This window comes from Chelon labrosus (genome assembly GCF_963514085.1).
Source record: "Chelon labrosus genome assembly, chromosome: 9".
NCBI classification, from domain to species: domain Eukaryota; kingdom Metazoa; phylum Chordata; class Actinopteri; order Mugiliformes; family Mugilidae; genus Chelon; species Chelon labrosus.
In genome coordinates, this window is record NC_140359.1 from 16,857,778 (window position 1) to 16,884,604 (window position 26,827).

The following is a 26,827-nucleotide window of genomic DNA, read 5'->3' on the forward strand; positions in this document are numbered from 1 at the left end:
GCAAAAAGTGCATCTTTATTGTAAATTTCATGTAGGGGAGTTTGAGTTCTCTGTACTTTTACTTGAAAGCTTCGTCTAGTGGTTGTTTTTGTGCAGCGCATTAAACAGACCGGAGACCTGTTATCTGACTTCCAAAATATGTTTATTGCATGAGCTGCACTATTTTCTGTTTTCCAGGTCTTTTTGTTTTTCTATAATTTTGTCCAGTTTATTTATTCGCAGTTTCTGATCATTTATTCTGTCGACACTGTGAATATCCAATCTGTCCGATCCACTCCATACAGATTAGAAAGCCAAACAGTGGTTAAATATCTGTTGAATAACAGCCATCGTGTGATTTATTTAAGTTGATCTTGTGGTGTCTTATCTTGTGGTGTTCCCTCAAAGGATGCTTAAATTTCTGACAGTGCAAATCAAACACATGTCAGCCTGTTCAAATATTTGACGCCATGACAGATCTGTACTTTAGCTAGAGGTCTGGATCTGATAGGAGTTGATTACCTGTCTGGGGGGAAGAAAGAGTCAGACATCTTGTTGTGAAATGGCAGATATGAAAGGAGGGATGATTATGAGCAGAGCATAGCTTAAATGAGAGTTTGCTTTTCTCTTCCACTCTAATCCAGTGCTGTTTTCAAGTATTATTTCTCCAGATCCCCAATCCTTCTTTTAGGGTCCCCCTTTTCCCTTTCATCCATATTTTCTTTCCCCTCCCATCCCACTTTCCACGTTCCCTCATCATCCTGACCAGCCCTTTCTGATACTGACCTTTCTGTTGCAGAGGTCGTGGGATACCCTCAGGGTGTGCTGGGAGAGAATAAGGACGGAATTTAATTTAGACCCCTGTTCCAACCTGAGGCAGTGGAATTCCTCTCTTTTCTCTTCTATAAATCAGTGAGGTATCGCCTTGTCCCTTGAAGCGACAGGAGAGCAGTTTGATGGGGCATTTTCTTTTTTTTTTTGGTATTTTTAAATATCATCTCTGCCAATTTTACGCTGCTTCCATTAGATGCTGAGATTAATAGAGGTCCCTTTTGGATGCTTACTGTTATACGGAGAGTGAGGGGTTGTCAGTTGAAGGGGCACTGGTTCAATAATAAGGTGGTAGTAGTTGGTTTACTGAGAGGTGCATTTTCACTTGCTCTATTAGATTAGAATGCAGATTAGAATGCGACTCTAATGTTAAGTTGTATTTGTACACTACCCAGAAATATTTGTTTCCACTTATTTTGACCGGGAAAGGGGGACACAAAAGTGAATTACATCTGGACTATGCAGAGCCTGCTAAAATGTTAGGTGGTGGCTAGTCACATGTGTTGGGGTTCTCTGTATGCTTGATAAATGTTGATCAACAGCACTACAACACAGAAGTAGACGCCAGACGGAGGGATCATTTTCTGTTATTTTGCAGCCAGTGAAACACGTGAACGAAGAAATGCATTTGGGACCAATCACAGCTTTTACAGTCTGCGTGTTGCAACGTGCAGTTTAATTTCTGGACAGGTGCATGTCAAACTATGCCGTAGGAGAAACCCACGAGTATTAATCTGGTTTAACGTAGACCGTGTAAAGGTCTCTGTTTCTCTGTATGATCTGCTCCTTGATGTTTCTCAGCTCCTTCCTCTTCCTAAATATGGTTACTTCGACTGTAGAAACAAACATAATATGGTCAAAAGCCAAATTTGCAAACAATAGCCCACAAATCAATGGCCGATGCCACTGTGGCTACGTACAGTATATTCGTTCATTCATTCATTCATCTTCTATAATTACTTGTCCTGTGAAGGGTCGCGGGGGTGCTGGAGCCTATCCCAGCTGTCATCGGGTGAGAGGTGGGGTAAACCCTGGTCAGGTCGCCAGTCCATCGCAGGGCTAGCACAAAGACACAGAGAGACAGACAACCATTCACACTCAAATGCACACCTACGTCCACATACAGTATATACTGTATATATTTGAACTACACATAATATGATTCACACTACAGCCAAAATTGCGACATACTATGTGAAATCGGCAGTAAGAACCCACAAACTGACACCTGCCAATTGTGTGATGGATGAGATGTGCTACACCAATGACATGATGACCCATCAAACAATCATAGCTGTGTATTTTGTTTCACCAGTAAGTTGCTCAACAACTTACCTGAGCAACACTTAATGTGGGACTCAGACAATGTGGCTGGTCACTCTTGGCCGACTGTCGCAGAAGACAGAAATCCACTCTAGAAGAGCCAGTACAATTCAGTTTTATTATTTATATAGCTGTCTAAAGACTCTTCACAGTACCCTGAACCCAAAAACAACAAACACCAGAGTGGCAAGCATGGCTTCGGTATACTTGTTTGTTTTCAGTATGACTTGTAGCTTAGTGTGTCACCAGGGCAAAAAGAAAGAAGGTAATGTAATTAGTTAGCTGCACTACATTAACTATGTCATATTGCTTGCCATTTCCTTTATTTATCCTACACTCTATCTGGCATTAAAATTAGAGACGGCTGCAGTCAATCCAAAATAAGTATGAATTCAATCATTCTTTAATTGTTCAACTGACGAACTTAACAAACTGTGTCTAATAATGTCTCATAACTTTCCATAACATCAGTGAACAAAAGTGTGTTTTCAGTGTTTCTATGATACAAAAGCCAAATACATGACAACACATAGCTCTGGTTCAAGCAGAACTCTTGGCTTCGTGCTGGTCTTTTGAAACTGATGTAACCAAAGCAATAAAGTCTCTGCCAGTCAAACAAATTTCAGTTTATCTGCACTAATATCTGTTGCACTGACAATGTAGAACACTTCATAATTCTCTGCTCTCAGCTTGATGGAATCAGACAGACAATATTAAAGCATGGCTTTTATTACATGTACCACTGACAGTGATTGGAAGAAGCAGGATTCATAACATATCAAGTCCAAAATAATAATGAAAACAAACAGAAAAAGAAGGCACTTTGCAACAGGAGGCATTTCCATCCTTTGCGTAGCAACACTGGCTTTTGCTTGTTAAGGTAACACAGTGACTGCTCCCATCTTTCTAATACATTATAATTTTGCAGTTGTTACTAGGATTGACAGTTAATAAGGCCCATGTGCTGGGATTACTGTAATTTACTGGCATAAACAGTTAACTGTGAAGGCTGAACTGAGCATCTGTGGTGTGCTTTTGTCTACAGTATGTGAGGTACAAAGAAACTTTTAAAAAATATAACTTTATTGGGAGCTACTGTATATGAAAACTTAATTTCTGCGTTTTCATGTTTAATATAAAACTCATACTCAGTATTCAGCGTTTCTGGTTAAATGACACAGTCACACATCATCGACTAGGACTGGCACAGTCAAGGAAAATCTAATTAATGTGGACGACAACTGCAAAAACAACATATTGCTCTAAGAAAAAAAAAAATACCACACATAATGGGCTTGAGAGAAACAGAGCATTAAAGGAGAGATGAAACTGGATGGAAGAAGCAGTGGGAGGGAATGAAGGAAAGACAAAGAACACGAGAAAAAGAGTCTGTGTGTATAATGTGTAATTATCTATCCTATTAGCTCTGGTCGAGATAATTAGAGTGTTTGCTAAACACACATTTATCTAACTGAAGAGCAGCATCAACCCCCAACCCCGTACAATGAACTGAATGGCAAAAATACAACAGGTGAAATTATACTACGAATGAAGAGAGACAGAGAGATGGAGGAATCAGGAACAAAGAGAGATGGCGAGAAATAAAAAATAATGACAGCAAGAGAGAGTAACAACATAGAAGGAAGAAAAACAGAAATGGGGAAAAGAAGTAAGCCATTAGAGGAAGATGATTAATAAATAAATAAATAAATAAAAGCCATGTGAGTCAGACAAAGAATGGGACAGTAGCATAGAAGGAAGGTAAAGCCACGGGCAATCTTCTTTAAATATGTGGTGGGGCAAAAATATGCAATGGTCCAGTGTTTTTCACTTATTGACTTTTTTGTCTCTGTGTTTCATTGCATTTTTATGATATATCCATGGACAGCTAATGGCATGTCACGGTGCAGCCTCTGTTTATTGGAGACAAGGGAGTCGGGTGATGAAGGAAAAGAACAAAAACAGGGAAATGGACTTATAGATTTGATATGGATTTTACTGTCAGCTGTCAGGGTAATGATGATGACGTGAGTTCCTGCGAGAATTCAAGCATGGTCACACACACTGGCACACATACAGAGAAAATGACTCACTCAGAATGCACTCCGAAGCACATGAATGCAAAAATATTAATTCATTACGTCCCAAAATGTATATACAGTATGCGATCCCTTAAGAATTATGCAAATATACTGTAGAAGTTGCACTAGAAGATAGATACATACACAGCAGAGAGGCTGAATGAGAAGAAGTGTTTCCACCTCGATGCTTCACACACTAACATGTGCCATGCTGTAGTAGAGAAGGGTTTTAAGAGGGGGTAGTGGGACAGACAAGTTGTATTCAGTGGGTGTATTGACTAGTTTTTCTGACGAGAGATTCACTTTCTTTCTCTCTTTTTTGATTTCCCCTGCACCTTGCCTGCTCTCTTTCATTCGCTTGCAACTACAAACAAAATAAAAAGGGAAACGACAAGCAATGCTATGGATTTTTGTGACTCAGTCAGTTTGCCGATGCGTAGCTGTGGCCGTGCACCTTTTTGTCAGCTGATTACCCCACCTGCCGGTCCTATCTGCTTCTGCTTCAGCGCTTTCCTCTACACATAAAGTCTCACTGGATGATTCGGCTATTGAGAGGACTATTAAGGCAATTAAAATTACCACATTTAAAAGCAGCTCCATATGTATTAACTGGGCATTCGGACTGGAAACAGGGGTGTTTTTATAGAAACACAAGGGGCTGCAGTGGTATGGGAGGAAGGCTGATTTGATCACTGCTGTAGATCCACGAGTCTGAATGCTTAACGGAAGCCAGAAAACTGTGTATGAGTTATCATGGCAACAATTATTTTATCCTCCATCTCAGTGGTTTTGATTTAAACTCTAGCAATGTGCTCCAACAAGTACATACAGTATTCTCCAACAAGAATATGTACTTGTACAAAGTGCTAGGTTCAGCTTTTTTGACAGAGCAGTGGTGTCAAAATGTCCGGCCAAGACGTCTTGTACAGTTTTGATGTCTTCACACGGCCTAAGGATGTGTGTTGTGTCATTCACACTTGTTGCACTTTGCTGTCTTTATTCACCACATCAGCCAAGGTACCAACTGAAGCCCGACCGACTTCCGTGCCCACAATTTGTTTGTGGCAGAACGTTGGTCAGGTGCCACTCTGTTGGGAACTAATTATGCTCAGCCCAATCAAACCATTTGGCCAAGCTTTAATGCAATGATGGACAGAAGAGTGACAGTGATGTAGTCATTCACGTCACCTGAGAACTAAATGGCTCTGATTGATTGTAGGACCATCCAATTGCGTGCAGAAGTATTTGTTTTCTATCAGTTGAAACACCCCCCATAATGAATGCATAATAATGTTACCAGGCTCTTATTCTGATTAGAAATTACTCTAACTACGCCAGGCTGCCAACAGACCATTAGCTGTAGGCTAGCTAGCAACAGTTGAAAATATTCTCAACTTGTGCTGACTCACTCATGCAAAATGTCACCTCTTTTCTAGCTCTGCATTTCTATGATCTTCCTGTGCAATTTCTTCTACCTACTATTGGTAACTGGGACTTGATCATTTGTAGGATTAGGTGACAAACTCCTAGGTGCATTCTTTGATGTGACACTGACGCCATCAAAAATGATCAAAAGCCTGCCCAGAAGAATCCTGCTCCTTCACACCTTGATTGAAAATGATTTTAATATTAGACACAAGAGCCAACAAGTGCTTGCTGCATCAACCCAGTTCTCAACCCAGTTCTCACTTGAGGAAAAGGCAGAGACTTTAATGTATAAAAGCAGAGATGTCTTTTTTCCTGTAAAACATGATACATAAAACACATCATATTCATATAATTGATGTACCTTGTTCTGCTTATTCTGCCCCATGTGTCTCCACAGTCTCAGAATGGATTTACCCTTTTACAATCAGTGTGTCTTAAGTAAAAGCTCCAGGTTCAGTGCTTTAGCCCGATCTACTGTATTTCACTTGTAGCTGCACAATTTAGAAACTGTTTTAGGCCATTTTCTGGCCTCCTTTTAGTGCCTCTGTTGGGGCTCTCTCTTTGTGCTTTACCTTTTAATTCAATGTGAAAGCCCTCGACTGGTCAGATTCAAACTATTTGCTTGATCTAAGTGAAGTCTGATGCTCCGATCATGATAATAACAGAGAAAAAGTGACAGAGAGATAAAAGGACGAGACTTAAAGTCCTGCTGGTATTAGCTAGCCCAGATTTCTTAGTGTCTCCATAACAGAGCATGTTATTATGAAATACTAGTACAGGCTTAAAGTGAACAAACAGCTTATAATTTATGATCTAACTATTCATCTTTTACAAGATTTTTAATTTGCCACTTGCTTAATGGTCTGATGCTCTCAATTGAGACCTCACCTGTTCTCTAATTAAGGTGTGGTAAGCTTAATTTCCCTTGGGACGAACGTATTCAGTTATTCATAGCTAATGAAAGTATAGTGTTTAATAGGGCTAGAGCATATCTTGATATATAAAGACTGCAGAAGGGGTGGTAAAGTAGAAGAGAAGGTGGAAACCATGGAGACAGTAAAAGGGAAGCGTCAGAGGTATTGGAATAAATGTGGAAAATGAGGCTGCATGCATGAGAGACCAGAAAGACAGAGAATAGAGTGCAAAATAAGTAAGTCTCAAAGTGGGTGTTAGGGCACAGATGGGGAAGTTGTCTGTGTAGCACTTTCAGATTTTATGATGTGTGGATGCTCTCTAAGTTATTGCTTGAAGGAAGAGATTCACATACGCTCGGTGAAATTCGTTTCCTCTTCTACCTTCTCTTCCCCTCTTGCTGTGAAGTCCTGGTTATTGTTACCTCCCTGCTGTCTTTGCTGTCATAAAACAAGTCAACTGAAAAACAACCCCTCCTCAGAAACAGCCTGCAAAAGACACTCTACCAGTGTAGGTGGATAAACACTACATGATTTCCCGCAAGTTTACAAAACTTTGCAGCAAGCCTTTGTGCAACGGCGACCTCCAGGCATGGAAAAATAATGATGCAGAGGTGCAGTTTTTCGAACGGCCACTTCAGGCTCCCTCCAAAAGTGACTTGATCTCTGTGGACACTGGTGTTAAAATGCCCAACCTGAAGAAGCAGAAAAAAAACATGTTTTCATGCTTATTTCCCCATTTATAATATTTTTTTAAGTATTAGGAAATTAGGCAAAGTCAGGCAGTCTGTGTAAGCATGCATTGACCAAACTATCCCAACTCACCTTGAGCTTTTTTCTCATAATAGTGTTACCAAGATCAAGAAGAAAGTTTAGTTCTCAAAAGATTGTCTTTTATTTGAACAACCAACAAAACTGCCATCTTCTTTTCCGGTGAGGAAAGTTTTGTCCGTATTGCAAACTGAATTTATTGCATTGCTGAAGCGATGTTTTTTTTACTTTAGCTTTCAGTCTTGAAAAATAGACTGGCTCATACAAAAAAAAACAAAAAACGTTTCCCTTCATGTATTTCTGGTCTGTTTCTTTCTCTCTTTCATATCTGTAACACAGCAGATTCAAATTAAGAAGTATAGTCTGGTAACGGCTTTCATGAGCATGATGTAAAATACCGCAGTGTTGATAGATGAAGCCCTTCAGGTGCACCTTTCACTGTCCAGCCTCAGAACGATGCTCTGTCTGTCAAATTTCATTTGTATCGACCTGCTTTTGAAAGAATCATGTGAGAGATTGTATTTATTTATCTGAGAATAATGGAATCGTCAGCAGATACCTGTAGACCTATGACACTGGCCAGAATAGAGATCGGCGTTTAAACAAATTAAAAACTTATTTTCCACTTGTAAATTGGATTAGGGGAAGTGAGATGTGACCAGGCCTGGTTCTTTAATTTGATCCTGTCTTTGTCCATTATAAGAACTGTGTTTTACCTACGCTGCCAGTTTTCTTAACTTCTTTTTTTTCCTTTTAATCTTAAACCATCATCTTCTGGCTTGTACGTCTCTTGTTCTTTTGTCTTCCCTCTCATTATCTCTTGCTGCATCTCCCCTTTTTCTCTCTGCCAGTTAATTGGTCTCTTTTTGTTTCTCCCGCTCTCTCTCTTTGCCCCTCCTCCCCCCATATTGTTGAAGTAGACACATGTGGTAAGCAGCTGTGTCCAGCGTGTGCATGCGCATGCCTTCATGTATATTTTCTCTGCCCAAAGTGTGGGCACCAGCTGTGGCCAGCAGCTGTGTGTATAGTGCATTCGTGTGTGCGTGCAGCCATATGCAGATGTGGTCATGTGGCCGATTTTATGCAGCAGCTGTGTGTTTTGTGCGTGTTTGGCTATTGGCAGCTGCTTAGTAGCAGGTGATGATTTTGGGAGCCAAGCAGATAGTTAACCAGGCAGGTGGCCAGGGGGACGACAGAGAGAGCTAAACCCAATAAGGGTATAAGGTGTAAAGCCTGGGCTGGGTGTTTACTTGACCAGGCCCTCTGGACTACTGCCCAATGTATGGTAGAACAGGACGGCCCCAGCTGTGGGTTGTCACTGTTTATACAAGTATCTAAACCTAACCCAACACTCTACATACAGCTTACTGATTACTATATGAATCAAAGGAAGACGGTTAAGTCATGATTTGAAAGTAGTCTGGGCTTATGTTTAACGTGGTATATGTAAACAGAAATCTTATCCTTCCTCTCTGTTGTTCCTCAAAGTCCGATTTGCTATGCACATGTAAATGTGACAGGAGATGCTGTAAAGTGAGAGAAGTGAGGCTGTTAGAGCAGACAGATGGGCACTTATGAGATAGAGAAAGAGAGCATGCAAATAAGCACATCTGCTGGAATACAATTGACACGGCAGACGTAAAGATAAGGAAAGATGTGAAGTGGATGCAGTTTTTTTAACAGGATAAGCGCAGTGAAAAAAGAACGAGAGAAAATAGTTGCACAATAAGAAGCGAAAAATAACAGACCGGGGAAAATACGGGAACAAGAAAGAGAGGATAAGGATAAAAATAAAAATAAGATAAAGATAGAAAACTGTAGTTGTTAGCAAATTGTTAGACTAACAGCAGCCGATAAAGTGCAAATATGCAGCAAAAGGGGCCATGTGTTTTCCTTCTGTCATTCCATCTATATTGAAGACCTGTCTTAAACCTCATTAAGGCCTTATGACACCAGCCATACCTCTGCTACTAAAATCAGACAGATGGTTATCAGGCTCTGAGATGAGACAGCAGCTGTGCTTCTGACACAATGACATGGATAGTCTCTATTCATTTAAATATTAAAACTGTATTTTGTTACATAAGACAAAATAAAACAGCATCTGTTAGAAGTGTTTTTGTGCACAAGGGCTCCGAAGAACGTACATCTGAGCCATGTGGTCTGATTGGTCTGCTCAAATGACCGCAGAGTGGGGAGGGGCACAAAATGTAGTGAAATTTCATTGGACAGAGAAGTTGTGTACGCCTCCTAGTGCAGGATGAGTCAGTAATCCTGTTTTCCAGGAAATGTCAAGCTCTCAAATACCCACAAAATACCTTATTTGTTATTGTCTGGACCCTGTTGTATGGGTGACGTATAGTGCAAGGCATATTTTACAGTTTTATATACAGAAACAAGAGTCTGTGTAGCTTAAGCACTCCAGTTTTTTTCTGTGTTGGTTTTTCTTTGACTAATTCCAGGATCTCTCATTTATAGGACACGTTAAAGAAGCTGAATATACACAGGTTAGATAAAATCTCAAGTATTGTACTGTAAAAAAGACAATACTGACAGACATCACCTCATATGTAAGCTGTGTGTGTGTGTGCTGTGACTGTACGTTTGTATGGTGTTCATTATTTAGTATTTGTCCAGACTTTTTAAAATGCTGGACCTCTTGTCTGTCTGTAAGTGTCACTGCAATCAGGAACAGATGAACCTCAAGTGTCACTGGTTTTAAGAGCCTAAGAGCCCAAGTAACCGTTTCTACTTATTAGACTCTAAGTTGGGATCTTATGACGGAGTAGCAGACTGAGGGTAAAGTGCAGATGCAGGTCTGAAAACAGAAGCTAGTTGTACATTTTTAGCATCTCCACAAGGGAAATACAAAGTTGGAGTCAGTTTAGTCTGTAGTGCACTTTTATAGTTAGTTTTCAACAAGATGCATAATTAAGCCTCATAACTGTGTCAGCCTCTCAATACTTTAGTGTCAATAAGCCAAAGCCAAATATTCTCTACCAACCTTATTTTTAACCTGAGAAGATGAAAATGTCACATGAATCAGAGTTTACCCTGACAGAGCACAGCAGTGGTGACGTTTTCTTTTTTTAATGAATATGTGAATGTGTCACAGGTGCTCGTGTACATACTAGAGATGTGTCACACACACGCATACATACGTACAGCATGTACACACTCAGACACACACACAAACAGACACACACACATTAGCACGTATAACCAGTCAAAACATATATTATATCTAGTACGAAGATCTAAAATATGGAAATGCAGAGTCTGAAAATAGCATTCTGCTCTGCGAGGAAGAATGAAGGGTTTTAAGAGTAATGAGGTGATGAAGAATGGGATGTGGTGGCACGCCACACACACACACACACGTCTTGTGTGTTGTGCCTGGCCATTAGTCAAAGCTGTCACTATACATACTGCCAAATCATTAGTATTGCTGCTGTCAAGTGTATTTGAGTCATTAGTGTGTGAGAACATGGTGCGGAAGAAAGGCTGTGCTGTAAGAAGATAATAAGAAACAGCTCACTTTGTGAGGTTTGCATTTTGTTTCAGTTAAAGTCTTTTGAGGCTGGCCACATAACCAAGAATGTGCTTTACATTCAGTGTAATCCTTATATTCTGTGCAGGAATAAACAGAAACGAAAAAAAACACACCTTTTGTGCAGAATATTTGATAAAAACGATTAGAATACTAAATAATCACAAGTTATTACAATCACATCACAGTACTGGACAATTTTAAAGAAATATAATTGGAAAATAAACCCACATGCAAATTCACCGTACATGCCGTGGTAACAGCTCGGACTTGTGTATTCCAAATACTGAGTAAGTAAATAAACTTGCAACAGGGAAAATCCATGGGACTGTGCAACTGCATTGTTTAGAAGAGATTTACTTTTTAAAAACTGGCAACAGTGAGCTGATACAACACATGTATTACTGATTTCATCCATTCTAGAGTAGCTCTACACCGATGTCAAATCCAGTCTGTAATAACAGGGGTGAAGGTGTACATGCATTCATTCAGTTGTTCTTGTAAGCCTTCAGAAGAAGACGTCCATTATGTCTTACATATGTCATCAGATGGTCTCAATTCAAGACGTATGCAGTCAATAGATGCATTTCTGCCGCAATGCATCCTATTATACACCTTTACGTAATTTAGTGTTTACCCGTTAGTTTATTTAATATTTTCTCCATGTTTTAGTAAGTGTGCTGAGTTTGCTTGGCTACATTGTCTAAATGAACTGTGACTATGGCTGGCATTTTATACCATGTTGCATGCGTCAGGAATGTAAGTTAAGTTATCACCTTTTCTTAATTTCCTTTGCTTTACTTTTATTGAAAGATACTGTCAGACAATCTGTCCTGGTGCTAACATCAGGTCAATATTTAATTTCAGTTTTTCTGTGTCGCTGGCTGACTGCTTGCCACCAGTGTGTATGTGGCTTCCATAATATATATGAATGCACTCAGAGATGTTTTTTCAGACAGTCAAGGGCAATGTGACAGATCATTAAGAAAAGGTGTGTTTGTGTGGGTGTCTCTGTGTGTATGTTGGTAGGTAAGTATTGAGCTGTCTAAATGTCGAGGGTATGTAATTAAAGTCAACCTGAGTGCTGTCAATAGTTGATGACTACTACTGGGAACAGTGGTTCCATATTCGGGTGTAATTATGGACCACAGGACTCCGCAGATGTGTGCCTACAGGTGTGTGTTGTATTAAATCCACCATGAGACACACACCCAACCAAATCATGGGAGACGGTGATGCAAATTTTCCTCACTCATCATTCAATTTCATTTTTCTTCTCAGCAATTCCACAGTGGCATTCAACACCACACAGAATCAGTTTGTTTCCGTGTGCGCCCCTAAATTGACTTTCTCTGCGAATGTGTGTGAGGGTGAATTGTCGTGCACATGTTGTGCTTGCTTCCTTTTCCTTCCTACTGTGCCTATAATGAAAAGCTAAATGGCCTGGGTTTGCAATGATTAAAGATGGACGGCTACCTAGGAGGAGAGGGGGGAAAACAGCGGTCGGGAAATGACAGTTCGAGGTAAATGACAGGTCTGCTATGTTTAGGATAAATGGATTGTGCAGCTATATTCAGCCTTCGACATCTATTATTCAAAGACCCACCGACAAGACAAATCCCCAGTAACTGAGATTCCTCTGCAGCAGTGGTAGTGAAAGTTTCTAACAAGGTGACACGATTCGCCCGCTTCCTATTCCTGGGATCCATTACATGTTCATATCAGCAAGGGTGCCTCGATGAACTAGCGCTTAATTATTAGCAATTCATTAAGGGGTGCACTTGTAATGGCCTTATATAGAAGCTATTTATCTGAAATTACTTACGATACGATGGAAATGTCACCCATGTTTCTGTCACTGCTCTTCCTTTTGTGGAGACCTGCAAGCCATCATTATATCTGTGTGTGTGTGTGTGTGTGTGTCAGCATTTGCATGTAGATGATGTGGCATGTACTGTATGTCCTTGTATTTGTACACCGACATTCATGCGTGACTGTATGTACATAGGTGATAACACAGTATCACAGGAAGCATGTGAGGGTGTTCTGATCACAGATGGCTCAGTGGGTCATTTCTTATATTCTTCGTTTCATATATTTAGTGTGTGTCTGTTATACCGCGAACATGTCAGTTGTGTAACGTAATAAGGAGAAACACCACATTTTGTACGTGTAATTGTGTCAGATCAGTATTAGAGGTACTATCATCGTGACCTTACCTTTTTTTTTCTTCTTTTTTAGCTCTTTCCAAATTATATGATGTGTGATGTGTGTCTCTGTTTAGTCTCTTGATTTTAGTGTCCCTCTGGCCTTTCATGTCCAGCTTTTAATTTTAGTTTTTTGATCAAAATAATATTTGATACAGAGGTACATTTATTTTTTTTCAGAGAATGAATACTGAATGACTTTGAACTAATCATTTTTCATCTGCTTCCACGAGCAGGTCAGACTTGCTGCAGCAGGTCAAACATCTACTATTGTTTTGTAAAAAAAAAAAAAAAAAAGAATCACCAAATCGGCAACTTGTGCAATATGGATCAAATACTTGCTGTTTATATTCCACTAGTTTTGAGCCTGGCTAGACTTAGATCCTTTCAGCATATCTAAATCTGGTCACGCCTTGTTTGGATTTTGTCATGGGACATTTTTCAACTGATACAAAGGAAAACAAATACCTCTGCACAGAACTGGATAGTCCTACAACCAATCAGAGCTCTTCTGTTGTAAAAAATTCAACTCCTCTGCTCTCAAGTGACATTTTGACTGTTACTGTTACTCTTCTGTCTCTCTCCGCATGAAGCCCACCGAAGCAATTTGATAGGCCCAGCAGATCTTTGCTGGATATAATTAATTCTCAACGGAGCGATTCCAGGCTAATTAGCTTCAGCTGTACTGTGTCTTTAGAGCTATTAAGCACACCTTATGTGAGCATTTAGCTCAAAGCGTGCTATGCTTAGGTGTAATCCCCCAGAGCCACCAGCATGGTTGTAGGCTGGTCCTGTGGCCATGCGATCTAATGCTCTCCTCTCCTCTCTTACAGGACTCGCCTCCACCTAACAGATACAATGTGATTGAGACGTTTGAGAAGGTTAATGGCCGCTCGTACTCAGAACCCCAAACTGAGGGAGCCAAGAAAAGACAGAGCTGCTTCCTGTCAGCTGCACTGCGAGATAATTTCTTCCTACGACGAGATCTCAGCGTGCCAGGTGTCTGACACAAACACACACACATCATATAAATAGAAAGTGACTGGTCAGTCCGTGCGTCTGTCCGCCATTTATATTTCTTTTAAGTGTTGACCATTTGGAAACCGTACAACTCCCCCATTTTCATCATTGTGCAGTCCAATTAGCTCCGTCTCTGTGGGCTTCTAACCTAATATTTACCTCAGTTACATTCCCATTGAAAAATGTTGTTTCAAAATTGATAGATTCATGACTTACTTGGATAATTTATGACTAGCCCCATTTCACCGTGGGACTCAACCCATGTGGCACCCCAAACCGTTTAACCAAAATCCAATTTGCATATAAATAGATTTGGACTGTTTGCAGAAGTGTTTCTTCTTTGTACACACACACACATGCGCACACACAAACAGAAACTCATAGATACACACACATATATGTGCACACAGTGACACACACATACAGTCTTTTTTGTTCATTATTGAATTTGCATTTATGAATAGGCCTACAATATATGGAACATTAGGGGACATTATATTCCTCATCATGCTGGGTCCCCAGCAATCATATTTCTCATAATGGTAAGAGCATTTAACTATTCACTACTTTTGCTGCACACACACACGCACACACTGACTCTGTCTCATAATGGTGTGTGACATTACCAATTGCTCAAGGTGTTTTAATACGCCTTATTTTTGAATGTGTTTGTGCATAGCTTTAAAAAGTCACCTTCTGTTTGTGCAGTCATAAGCCGACTGCATTTAGCCGCTGGGTCAGACAAGGACCTACTGCTGCCTTACTGTAAAACCGTGTTGGACCAGCGATTAATTATTTTTCTTGTTTTCCTTATCGCAATTCAAACTTGAACAAATATGATCCATAGCCCAGGAGTCCATTAAACCATTTGAAAAACTGATCAGAAAAGTTCTTTCCATAATTCCTAAAAAGGCTGCAGTTGAGGTTTTAAATTTAAAAAAAGTTGATAGAAGCAAAACTGTGTAATGGATAAATCCATGGATTAACTTCTTAATTGTGGGATTTTCTTTTGATTGAGTTTGTAAGTTCCTTATTGGAAAAAAAAAGGAAGATGTTGTAACAGGTTTGTTTTTACCTGCAAAACTGTGAGTATATACTGTATGTGTGTGGTACATTTATATGTGTTTGTGTTTCCAAGTTTCAGTACACATCCTTCTGAAAGCTCCTTACTCTAAAAAAAAAAAAAAGAACAAGCGTTTCACGTTTGTTTATCTTGCAGTATACATTATGTATGCCATGACTGGATGCTTGGAGGCAGGATGATTCAGTATTCTGGTACCCTGAGCTTTGTTCGTAGTACAAAGAGTTAAAGTTGTATTGTGTATCAACCACCTCCTGTTGTCAGTTAAGATCTATCCTGCACAAAGCAATCCACCTGCTTTTGTTGTCCAGTATGTGAAGTAAAGAGCAAAACGAGTATCAAATGGGGTCATATTTTATAGCGGGAAAACATTATTAAAATCATATTTTAACCTGCAGCAAAATATCCTTATCTTAATGTCACGGCTTATTCAAATAAACTGCATTTCTACATTATCTGCCAGAGAAACTTTGGTGTAGACACTGCTCAGGGCAGGATGTGCAGGCAGTTACAGAGGCCACTTTAGCTTGAATTATTTGATATATCTTAACCCCCCCCCCCTCCCAAAATATCATAGAATTAAAGCTCAAAGCTTGTGGCGTACTTGTGTACTTGTGTACACTGAATATCAGAGAAGGCAGTCTAATGAAGTACAAAGGATGTCTGGAGCAATAGCTTGTTTGCATAATTTTGTATTGTTTGTGAGGAGACTGCTGACTCTGTTAAAAGGGTGATTATATATTTGAAGCTAAGGTTGTGTGTGTGTGTGTGTGTCTCAGGGCCTGGTCAGTACAACCCCAGTGTGAAATCCGCCCCAAAGATGGCTCTGATATCCTCTACAGATGATCGATTCAAAGTCTCCAAAAACACCAACCCTGGACCTGCCACTTATCAGGTAACGATGCTGTTATAAAGACAGTCAAACTTACTTACTCCCTACCACACTCCCGTTTGCTCCAACAGTCAATATTAGTGAGGGGACTAACATAAGCATGTGTATCGTTGGGTTTTAATGTGCCTCTATATAACTAAGAAGGAGACTGTGCTAAGATGAATGTGGACACAGACCTTGCTCTGTGTGTGTTTGTGTGACTGGTGTATCCGCGAGATGCATTATGGTGTATGCCTGACATAGCTTATGTTGTAATCTTCTGAGAATCTATCATATTTCTCTCTGTGACCTTGAGCTGTGCAGAAGAAATTGATTGCTTTATAAAAAATAAAAAAAAGGGAGCCAAACTTCAGTATGCTACTGTGGTTTTTGACCAATCTCCACAAATGCAACACAAGAATGAATGATGCGGTTTCCTTCCCAAGGCAGCTTTTCACTTTGTGGGAGATTTTCTTCTTCATTGGGCTCCGTGGTTAAATTAAACTGCGAGTGAAAATTAAAGTGCTTGGATTTCTATTAAGTGTAATGTTGTTTAATGCAGCCACCATAGACTACTGACAGAGACAAATGCACTTTGTGATTAAAGCATATAATAGCTGTAATGAGACCTAACGAGAGCCTAATCTGTCTTTGCTTTACTTTAGTGTGTTTTAATAGGAATTACAACTTTGTGTCAGCCGCTGATGAATCTGTGAGAGGATTAAATGAGAAAATGTTGCTTCCAGTCTCTGCTGACATTGACTGGTCGAACATCAAAGACAAAAACCACAGAGTTTGATTCGCAGCTCACTACACAGTTCATCGTCATGTCCATGTCCATGGGTGTAATGTTATCACAGAGCTCTGCCTGCCTCCCAGTCTGCCTGCAGAATCCTCTCTCAACTTTGTACTGTCTCTTTCACCGCAGTTCACTGTCTCTCTTCTCTCTGCATTGCCTGTTTCCTCTTCTGCGTCCCTATTCGCTCATTCCCTCTGATATCTGTTGGTTATTTAGCCATGTGGTTTGGCTGTCACAATCAATTTGGTTCAATTATTGAGTGCGTGGTGTTGTCCCAGATTGTCCTCTGATCCATTTGCTGCTCGTCATACCCATGAAGATGATTTTAAACATATTTAATTGTTATGATGGGATTTGTGACCTTTAAAATAGTGGAAGGAATAATTTGATGTAATTTATATCCACCGGTTATACAGTCGCTGAAAAGGCTTTGCTCTTTGAAGAAGCTCTCAAAGGACAAACACAGTAATGAGGATGAGGGAACCAAACCAGCCTCGGTAAACACATTGACGCTGAAATTTAGTTGAATCAACACCATCAAAATGATAGCACAGTTGGAAAACAATGCAGTACTGGTGTCTGAGATCGCTTATAGTGGCCACGCAGGCTTGAATATGACTGGACACAACTCATTATAATGCTATAAGAGTTTATATAAGAGTTTTCACCTCTAGTTAAACTATGGAACAAGTTTTCTATGAGTGGGTTGTGTTTGACCTGTCCTACTGTATTCACATGTATGTACACAAGCAATGCTGGTAATGTCCCAGAATATGCAGCAGTGTGCTGGCAACGGCAGTGAAGAAGAAGACATCTTGCAAGTAAACACAGATTGCATTGTAAACATGGAGCGCTAAACACTAGAAATGTAATCTTCTGTGCCCATGTTTAAGAATAAATGTCTGATGAGTACTATTTCTTTTAAAATAATAATTTAATGTAAAATACCCCGCATAAAAAGTAATACCCCGTAAGGCTCTATAAGGCCCTATGATTCATTCTGTGATCCCTTTCTACTCAGGTCAGGTGTCAGTACAGAGTCAGAGCTCGCTGCAAGTTCAGCTCCCCCTTATGTAGTCTAATCTACCAGATTTGTGAGGTTCATTAAAATTCACAACGAACTTAAATCAGCATATCCCAGAGCTGGAGTGTACGCCACATGTAGGCACATGGTTTCTCTTATACACACTGTATTACCGTGAATATTATGTTTGTATAAAGTGCAGAAAATATGGAAAACTGAAACAAATCCGTATTTATTGTGTTGGTCTTTTTGCTTTTAGAACAGCTGTAGTTTCCGAGGTGTTTCGCAGTTAGGTTGTTCCAGTCTTCATGAAAACTTAACCACAGCTCTTCTGTCGATTGAGCCTGTCAACTGCTTCTGGAGAACCCTGCGCTTTTCTTGTCTCTGAAGATTTGAAACTTCTGATGAAGTTTTCATGACTTGTGGCTGTATGCCCGGGGTCATTATCGTGCTTTAGAATGAATCTGGCTATAATCAGGCACCTTTCTGCTGCTAATGTGTGGCGGATAAGAACTTAAACGTTAAAACTGTCTAAACATTTTACATATTTGTACAGTTTTATTACCTCTATATCCCTATGTGGATGTGTGCTTGTTGAGGTGCTTCTCCCCCTGCTCTACCTGTCCCTTTCTGCCTCTTACCCTGTCTCTCTGCTCTTTGTTTCTGTTATAAAGGGAACTGTAGCTGTGGGAATATTTCCACTGACAGTAGCTAGTAAAACTGTTCAAGTATCTCCTCTCCTCTCCTCTCCTCTCCTCTCCTCTCCTCTCCTCTATTTTCTAGTAAGGTCGAAAGTTAAAGAAAAAAATCTATTCAGACATTCAGCTTAAATCCTGCTGTTTTTTTTTTTTTTGCTGCCACTTTAGTCATCCCAGAGAGCACTAATGCTGAACAGTTGGCTGATAATTGGCTCAATATAAAAAAGAAAATGGTCTTGTTTTATAAAACTTTGAAGCGCAGTAGTTACATAATTAAATCTCCAGTACCAACCTGAGGTCCAAAGACTTGCAGGTGAATGGTTGAGTGGTTGTCTGTTGCAATAAGCACATATGTCAGCATCTATCAGCATAAGCACATCATGTGTTGTAGTGGCTGCTGGACTGAGAAACCGGATCCCTTGTAAACCTCGACCAACAAAGGTTAAACAGGGGAATAGAGTTAAAAATGGACATTTTCAGCACCCCTAAACATAACCTTTACACTGTACAGTACTAGTACAGATTTCAGAAGGGGCGGCGCTGTGGGGTGGTGGTTAGCACAGATGCCCAGCACAGCAAGAAGGTTCTGGGTTTGAATCCATCGGCCGACTGGGGCCTTGCTGTGTGGGGTTTGAATGGTCTCCCTGTGTCAGTATGGGTTCTCGCCAGGTACTCCGGCTTCCTCAAACCGTCCAAAGACATGCTTGTTAGGTTAATTGGTGATTCTAAATTGGCCGTAGGTTGTCTGTCTCTCTGTGTTAGCCCTGCGATAGACTGCTGACCCATCCAGGGTGTACCCCGCCTCTCGCCCAAAGACAGCTGGGATAGGCTCCAGGCCCCCATTCAACCCTCCAGAGGACAAGCGTCTACAGAAAATGAATGAATGAATGATTTCAGAAGGAAAATGCTGTTGAATTTCCGGCACTGAAAGGCGTTTGTGTGTGGCGAGAATGCGGCGTGGCATGGTTGCTTAGACCGGTGCTCATTTTTGCTTGACATACAAGAGGTGGCGCAGATACGAACAAGAAAACTAATCAGAAAGCAAAGCTCCGCATTTGAAAGCACACATGGCTGAATGGAGCCTGTCCAGATAAAGAGACAGCTCTCTGCTGTCTGTCCTGTCGCTGATGTTTTATTTCTAGTCTGGTCCAGTATTCTAGTTTTGTCTAAAACGCCTTTGCTGCCCTGCGTTTCCTGGAAATATATATACACAAAAAGGCAGTCCTGCACAGAACGAATATTAAATATACTTTACATACAGCATAAACTTTTATATGGGAAATAATATAGTTCAGTGTAGCCACTTTGTAATTATCCATGTTTTGATTAGTAGCTTTAGTTTAGTCACATATATTAATATTTTCTCTCAGTTGTTATTTCATTGCGTTACAACATAACGTTACATGTAACCGGTGACTCAACACTGCTACTAGCTATTGTGCTTCCATAAAGTCCAGATGTTCTTTTGCAGTTCATGCATAATGCAGACATTCATTCATTTTCTGTAACTGCTTGTCCTGTCATTGGGCAAGATGTGGGGTACACCCTGGACAGATCATTATACAGACATCTTTTGGCTCATTTTAGCTTTAGAAATGTCAGTTCTTTTTTTTTTTTTTTTAATGAATGTAATTAGCTATGTGATCGTAAACTGTGTTACATCACAGACCGCAAAGAGTTAAGGATGGCGTGATGTGCTGCCGGGAGGGAAAGAAAAAAAAGAGAGTGGGGAAGATAAGCAGGCAGAGAGCAGGATAATAGTGATGAGAGAGAGACACGGATGGGTGGGAGAAAAAGGTGAGACAGTGGCAGAGGTGAGACAGTGCTGAAAAGGCGGCGGAAATGCGCAGAGGAAGAGAAGCAGAAAGACAGGAGCAGCAAATTGAGCTGCTGAAGAGGGTAGTTAAATTCAGCAGCTGAAGATGTGTTCTGACTGAAGCAGACGGTCGCGTAATGGAACTGGAGCTGGCGCGGCATCAGTGTGTGTGCATGTGCGTTCATCCATATGTGTGTATAATGTCGCAGAGCTATCTACTAGAGTGGCAGTAGTCCACAGTGAGGGCTCATTTAGTGTATCCATTAAATACGCCATGTGAGGAAAGTAGGCTTGATTACCTTTCTCACACGGAAACTGTTCTTATTGGTTGAGCTTAATTTAACAGACAGAGCAGTGCGTACGGAACGTGGGGATATAAAAAGACGCAGGGAGCAGACGTCAAGCAGAAACAAATATTAATTAAAAGCTGTGATCTTTGCAGAGATTTATATATATATATATATATATATATAAACCTGCTGAGTACAAGGCACACACGGCACCAAATTGAAGGAGAAATTCAACTTTATTTGATATTCATTATGAGCCAGACCAGAAGGTGTTCTTAACACTGCTGACATTTTGTCAAACATTTCTCGTGGGTGTCTGTTTATGCCTTTACCTGGGCTGTTTCTGAGAGTTCTCGCTTTAATTATACTTTTAATCCTTAATGCCTCATGTGAAGTTTGCACGTTATTTAGAGAACTGCGTGCTGCAGCTTTCAGTTTGTTTGACTATACACTATGTCTATGTGTGTCTATGCCTGCGGAAAGCATGCTCTGTTTCTGCCTGTGGGGAGGAAATGTTTTGTACACCGATCAGGCATAACGTTGTGACCACCTGCCTAATAGTGTGTAGGTCTACCATGTGCCTCCAGAACAGTTCGGACTCATCAGAGAATGGACATGGGCCTTCTGAGGGTGTCCTGTGGTGTCTGACAACACAATGTTGTTAGTGGGGGGCTTTAGGTCCTATGGGTTGAGGGGAGGGTCCTCTGTGGATCAGGCTTGTTCCAGTGCATCCCACAGATACTTGATTAGTTTGGGATGTGGTGAATTTGAAGGCCAGCTCAACACCGTGTCACTGATATGGGGTGGGGTTCCCTGGTCTGGTCTAGGTGGGTGGTACATGTCTAAGTAACATCCACAAGGATGCCAGGTCCAAAAGTTTCCAAGCAGAACATTGTATTGTCACAAGATGGTCAATGTTATTCACTTCTTTCTGTGAGTGGTTTTAATGTTGTGGCTGATCCAGGTATGTCCAATGTACCCATTTTTTACCACTGTTTCCTAAAGCTATCAATACTCTGGTAACTCCTCCTACCTGCTGCACACTGCTCACCCAAAAGTCATGCTGCCAAATTCACAAAACATTTCAGTAGCCCCACCTCCACCCCAACATCCACTTGAGTCAAGTTTGAGTCGACGTCCCTTAAAGTGGGAAATTATCCGTGTCACTTCTCACTCCGGCTTGAGTGTGGTGTGTCTGAGTGGGGAGTGATGTAGTCAGAGGCCAGACCCAAACACTGATGCCGTCTACATTGACGCAATTCTAAATAATCTTGTCCTTGATGACTCAAGTATTCATATCAAGCTGCTTGTTGGAACCAAGTAGCTTTAGCTTTTTATATTCAACCAGCCCTTATCTAATATAAATCGGTTTATCTATGAGGACTCAGTGTCTTTGTAGTAATATATGTGTGGCCTTGTATGTGTAGGAGGATCGATGCATCGCTTTGTGTCAAGTTAATGTTCGAATTCTTTCGTGCACCTATGTCTAATCAGCATCGTTGTGTTGCAGTCATGTCTATGCTGTGTTCACGTAAGGTGCTTGTATTGCTTTTCTGTGTGTGGCATGTGTTGTATGTGTGTTGTGGGAAAGACTTTGCATCCAGCTCTCCTTTGTCTGGGCCTGCACGTACGCTTGAATATGTCTGCATACATACTGAGTAACATAATCACCACCTCCAATCGCCAACTCTGCATAGATCCCATTTCCCTTCTCCCCTCTTTGACCTAGTGAAACATCCCATAATCTCCCGCATCATTGCCATGCCGATGGTGTCGTCACTTCCAAGGGCTCTTCCCCATCTCCTCGACCTCCAGGGTAACCCCGAGGGTGACCCAGAGTTGAACCTGCAACCCTTTTCCCATAAGGATCAATACTGAGATCTGAGCAGCCCCGCCGATGTGCCTAAATCCTGCTGTGGCACCTCTAGCATACTGATGTGTGTGTGTGTGTGTGTGTGCACTGACAGGGTAGGAGGAGGTAGTGGGGGAAGAAGAAAAGGACAGTGAGAGCTTTGATACCATAGAAAAGATAGCCTCCCCAGGCAGTACCTGAGTGGGGACTATGGTGGATAAAATATGTGTACATCTGTGTATGTATATGGCTTCATCTTTTGTCTGTTTGCGTGCACGTGTGAGAGGATTGCTGGATTTTTTTTTTACATTTTTTTTTGGTGAGACTTTGAAGTTCATGCTGTATTTTCTTTGGGCTGTAGGATCTTTTTTTTTGTTCCCCTGCTAACACCTGGGAATGAGAGACTCATTATTCGTGTGAACTCCTCCTGTATGTGAATTCAACTTTAATGACCTCTCTCTCTAGAAGCATATCAAAAAGTGTTGCAACCTGCTGTTCTATGTAGGAACAGGGGAAAAAAATAAATAAAAAACTCAAATGGTGCTAGAAGCTGTGTGCAGGACAAGGTCCTGAGCTGGGACAAGACAAAGAAGACAGAGAAAGAAGGTCAACAGCTGTATATCTTTCAAGGTACAAAGTCCCTGTGCACAGCCCTTCTTCCTCCAGGTGCTGATGGTGTGCAATTTGATTTTGTGATAGCTGTATATCTTTGTTAAAACTAATACATTATATCTTATGTGTTAAGACACAGATAAGACATTGAGGATCTGTAGGGCGGGTACAACTGTCTACCCACTAAGTTTTCTACAGTGATACTTTAAATAACGGCTTGTCCATTCCTTTTATCCACTACTAATCTGTATCATGCACCACCAACTATCATGTACTCATGTTTATTTGCTATGTATACTTTATCCAGGCGCAATTTATCTGCTTGCTTCTGCTGTTCTCTTCTCCTCCGTCCTTCCCCTCTCCTCTGCCCCATTGCCCTCTTCTCTTTCTGTGTCTACGTGGCTGCCTTCAAGCACGCAGGTGCCCACATATGAGCTGGGCTCTGCTCACGGTTTCTTCTCGTCCTGTTAAAAGGGAGTTTTTTCTTTGCCGCCGCTGCCTTTGTGCTTGCTCCGTGGGCTCCGGGCTATTGCTTCTGCGGCCTTGAGACACTACGAGTGGTATTTGACGATTCATAAATAACATTTAATTGACACGGACATTAAAATATGGATGCGTAGCTCAGCATTAGACCGAATAATTATTTCAATGCAAAAAAAAAAAATGAACAGGGTGATTGGTGGAAAACACAAGCAACAGTGAACAAGTCTACAGTTTCTTTCCTGTTTCCATCTTTACATTAATCCATTAATATTAAAACAACGCCTTCTGTGTTGTAAGTATTTGTCTATAAGTAAATTTGTATCCACAATTCCAGACCTGTGTATTTGCATTGTGTATAAACTCAGGCATCAGGCATAACATTATGACCACCTTCCTAATATTGTGTAGGTCTCCCTTGTGCCTCTAGAACAGTTGTGACTCATCAGAGAATGGACATGGGCCTTCTGAGAGTGTCCTGTGATGTCTCACGACAGGATGTTGTTAGTGGGGGCCATTGGGTCCTATGGGTTGAGGGGAGGGGCCTTTGTGGATCAGGCTTGTTCCAGTGCATCCCACAGATACGTGATTAGTTTGGGATCTAGAGAATTTGGAGGCCAGGTCAACACCTTGTGCTGTTTTTCATGTTTGTTGAGTTGTTCTTGAACCGTTTTTGTGCGTGTGCCTGTGTCAGGCTGCATCCTGCTGGGGATGGCTGCTGCCATCAAGGAGTCTTTGCTATCCACACGAATACCAGGTCCAAACGTTTCCCAGCAGAACATTGTATTATCACAAGATGGTCAATGTTATTTACTTCTCCTGTCAGTGGTTTTTATGTTGTGCCTGATATATCCACATACTGTTTCACACAGACACACAGTGTTGCTCTTACCATCATACTTCCTCCCTGTTCTGTTTGTGCAGCTGAGTCCAGGTATCATGAACACAGTCCTGAAGGGCACCTTCAATGTGACACTCCACAACCCTCTGAGCCCCTGCTGTTCCCCCCGCGCCGGCTCTGAGCCTTACGCAGAGCACAAGCCCATTAACATCATGGCACCCAACACCTTCATCAGCAAATTCAGAGGTGAAAGGTGAGTGGGGTAAAAGTTCAGTCTTGAGGTCAACACGGTTCGACTCATATTTTAGAGAAAGCTGATCTGGTTGTGCATGAATATTTATGATTCTGTCCATTTATGTTGGATGTATAATTGATAACGAGAAAGCTTATTTTCAGCGATTAAATTGTAACTTTATGCAATTTAAAGGAGGCGGTTTAGTAAACAAGTAGTTTTTAGATTAACTGTGATAATGACAATATTCACAGAAGCGTTTTATAGGTACTTTCTGTTTGCATTTGGCATTGTTTCCACTTGGAGCCAGTTAAAAAGCTTATTTAAGTGCTCTGTTCAACCTGTTTGTTTTATTGTGCGTTTATGTGTAAATGTGTGCGTGACAAAGCCCAAAACTTGCTATCAAATAACACCACAACGTCGATCCCTAGAGCTATTGTTCTGGTAATAGTGTGTTAGAAACTTCCCACGGAGTAAATTTCACAGTTAATTTGCTAATTAGAACAGCTAACAACTTGTGACTTTTTGAACCTAAAATTAAACAGAGTGAAATCCTGACTAATTCACTTATTAACTTTTTTCCTCATTGTTTTTAGGCACCTGTGTGGAAGTATATGACTGCTCTTTATCCAGCTTTGCAGGGTAAAACACCTACAGCGGACCATACATCTACAGCCTTCGTTCATGACTATCCTGAGTGATTCAGCTGGTTTCGTGGATCAGTTTCCTCTGTAAAACTGCTTTCTTAATAACATTTATAAAGCTATTAACACGAATATTGCCTGAAGCCCTTTAATAGCAAATTGCTCTTAAAAACGGCACGTTTTCTTAAAGAAGCAAATCAAAAGATCCAATGGGACGTACATGGGACAAAGATTATGATGAGAAGGTTTGACTGCTTGTTTGCTAGTGACCGGAAAGCTGGTTAGACCGAAACACGGGCCTTTAGCTTTATTTGAACTCACAGGATGCGTCTTAATTTCCTGAAGCCCAAAAGGCCAGAAATCATGTTTTGTTTAATTCCAGTGAACCGGTGCATGGGACAGTTAGTAAAAATGCTGTTTTATTCCTAAAGATTTATAGCTATACATTATTGCTTAGCATGCATAAAACATGAGGCCGTGTACATAATGCACATGGATGATGGCCACCACAGAAACGGCTGCGAAGGCCATATAGAAGACTTATAACGTACTGTACAGTGTGTTCTAATTGGTTTGCACACTGACATGCTTTGCTCATTAATCAGAGTGGCTTCGTCCGACTGTTTCAAAACACACCCAAACTAAAAGAAACGGTGAAAGTACATTCTGTTCATAAATACAACACTACAGCTCATCTGTTGTGGAATTATTTGGTGCTGTAGACTTGGTTTTACTTGTTAGAAGCCGGAGAATCGAGGAGAGGGTTGAACAAAAACGCACTGATGGAGAAAACTCTACTTTAAATAAGCAGTTTCTCAGTTTTGGATATAAACTTATATGCAAGGAGAGAATGGCACGACTCTGATATGCCTGTTTAATATTAAGCATTCAGCTTGCCAGCCACTTCACTTGAGTGCTAGTTAGAGGGAGTCTCTACTTATTTCATGGCAAGCTAAGGGCTGTGACTTACCAAGCTGGTGGCCGGCTGTTTCCTGACATCACTGATTGGCCGATCACAGTAGAGAAATTAAAATCAGACGTGTCAAAACTAAACAAATTTTCATCTCATCTGACCATTCAAATGTACAAATATTTTCACAGCGACACAATCAACTAGAATGAATAAAACTGATCAGCATGATTGTGTAGAGGTCAGCTCTGTACGATGGTTTGTGGTTCTTCCTTGCCTGTCATCCAATAGTAGCTCTTCTAGTTTCCCATATGGGTTATTTGTCTTTTACACAGGTGCAGAGTCTATGTGCCAGCTGGCTGTTGGCTGTAGTCTTTGCATTGTGACACGGGAATCGTTACAGTAGGCCTTTGTTGTCAGTATTTCTTTTATGTAGGTTTGGTGTGTCCGTACTTAAAGATATACTGCTGACAAGCGGGGATACATTTTTCTCAAATCTCAGGATTTGCCACAAAAACTGGAACGGGGAGGGAACACAGCTGAGAGGTGAACTGACATAAGTTCCTGACCTTGTAC

The 26,827-nt window shown here is 40.9% G+C and overlaps 1 protein-coding gene across 1 annotated transcript in view; it reads left to right on the forward strand.

Annotated features, from left to right (window-relative positions):
* stpg2 (sperm-tail PG-rich repeat containing 2) overlaps window positions 1–25,315 on the forward strand; it is a gene marked incomplete at its 3' end in the record, with an annotated part of 48,477 nt that extends 23,162 nt beyond the window's left edge. The window contains exons 11-14 of the mRNA XM_084551776.1: window positions 13,915–14,080; window positions 15,962–16,077; window positions 24,549–24,718; window positions 25,294–25,315. Coding sequence (XP_084407902.1) covers window positions 13,915–14,080; window positions 15,962–16,077; window positions 24,549–24,718; window positions 25,294–25,315 — 474 coding nt within the window. The remainder of the gene's footprint in view (window positions 1–13,914; window positions 14,081–15,961; window positions 16,078–24,548; window positions 24,719–25,293) is intronic.
* Between the last annotated feature and the right edge of the window lie 1,512 nt (window positions 25,316–26,827).